The following is an 864-nucleotide window of genomic DNA, read 5'->3' on the forward strand; positions in this document are numbered from 1 at the left end:
TAGCCTGAGCAACAAAATAAGACCCTGCCCCCCTTAACAAAGGTTCTGGAATTAAATAGTGGTGGAGAATAAAACCTGGCTCCCGAATATCAGGACTATACCTCAAGCTGCAAGAGACGAAGCGTTAACCTGCACCTTTAATTTCGGAAAAAGAACCCGTAACCAAGAGAACAAGGCGCGATGCTACCCAAAATGGCCGCAAGCACGGCTAGTCGTCCCGGAAGTGGTGTCACGGCAGCTTCCGGTTCCGCCTGTGCCGGAGCAAGCGGCTCTGCGCAACCGCGGAGTGCACGTGCGTGTTCCAGCTTGGATTTGCGGAGACAGCTAGTTATGGACGCTTTGGATCGAGTTGTGTAAGTGCACCGGGAACGTTTGGGAGGAAAGTTTTGCTCCTGTGATAGGAGTGATATTGCCTCCGCCACTCTGTTTTGCTGGTTGTTTCTGTTCTTTCTGCCACCTTTTGCCAGTCGTACCGAATGGGGAACAATCGGTTAACTCCAGCCCGGGTCTTCCTTCACGCGAGCTGCCGGCCGGGAAATCGACAGCGGGGAAGCCTTTTAGCGCGAGTTTCGGGATGGGAGGTGGGTCAGAGGCGCGGGGCCGCTTGTATCCCAGCCAATAGAAAAACGTCTGGCTTCTGAAAAGAGCAGGATGGACGAGTGATTAGGAACGTAGATCAGACTAGGAGACAACCGGGCGCGTCCAGTTAAAGCTTTGTGACTTTTTGCCATTTTATCTTAAATGTCAGTTTACTCTGAAATAAACTGACCGTCATAGTCATACTAAATGGAGCTGCGAGGGTTAGTTGCTTCAGTTCGTAGCTTTTTCATTACTGTTTCTTTTCCTTTTTTTTTTTTTAGAGAC

General features: G+C 50.1%; 1 protein-coding gene across 2 annotated transcripts in view; it reads left to right on the plus strand.

The window, feature by feature from the left end:
* The first annotated feature begins 306 nt into the window (after positions 1–306).
* RPF2 (ribosome production factor 2 homolog) overlaps positions 307–864 on the plus strand; it is a 33,251-nt gene continuing 32,693 nt past the window's right edge. The window contains exon 1 of one of the 2 annotated variants that reach the window (XM_003781593.3): positions 307–353. In XM_003781593.3, the coding sequence (XP_003781641.1) occupies positions 331–353 (23 nt within the window). In that variant the 5' untranslated portion in view covers positions 307–330. Of the gene's footprint in view, positions 582–864 lie in introns of both variants that reach the window. The other variant, XM_023513231.1, reaches the window with a different exon arrangement.

The sequence above is a fragment of the Otolemur garnettii genome, unplaced genomic scaffold, assembly GCF_000181295.1.
Source record: "Otolemur garnettii isolate 467f Iridium unplaced genomic scaffold, OtoGar3 scaffold00002, whole genome shotgun sequence".
In the NCBI taxonomy this organism is placed as follows: Eukaryota; Metazoa; Chordata; class Mammalia; order Primates; family Galagidae; genus Otolemur; species Otolemur garnettii.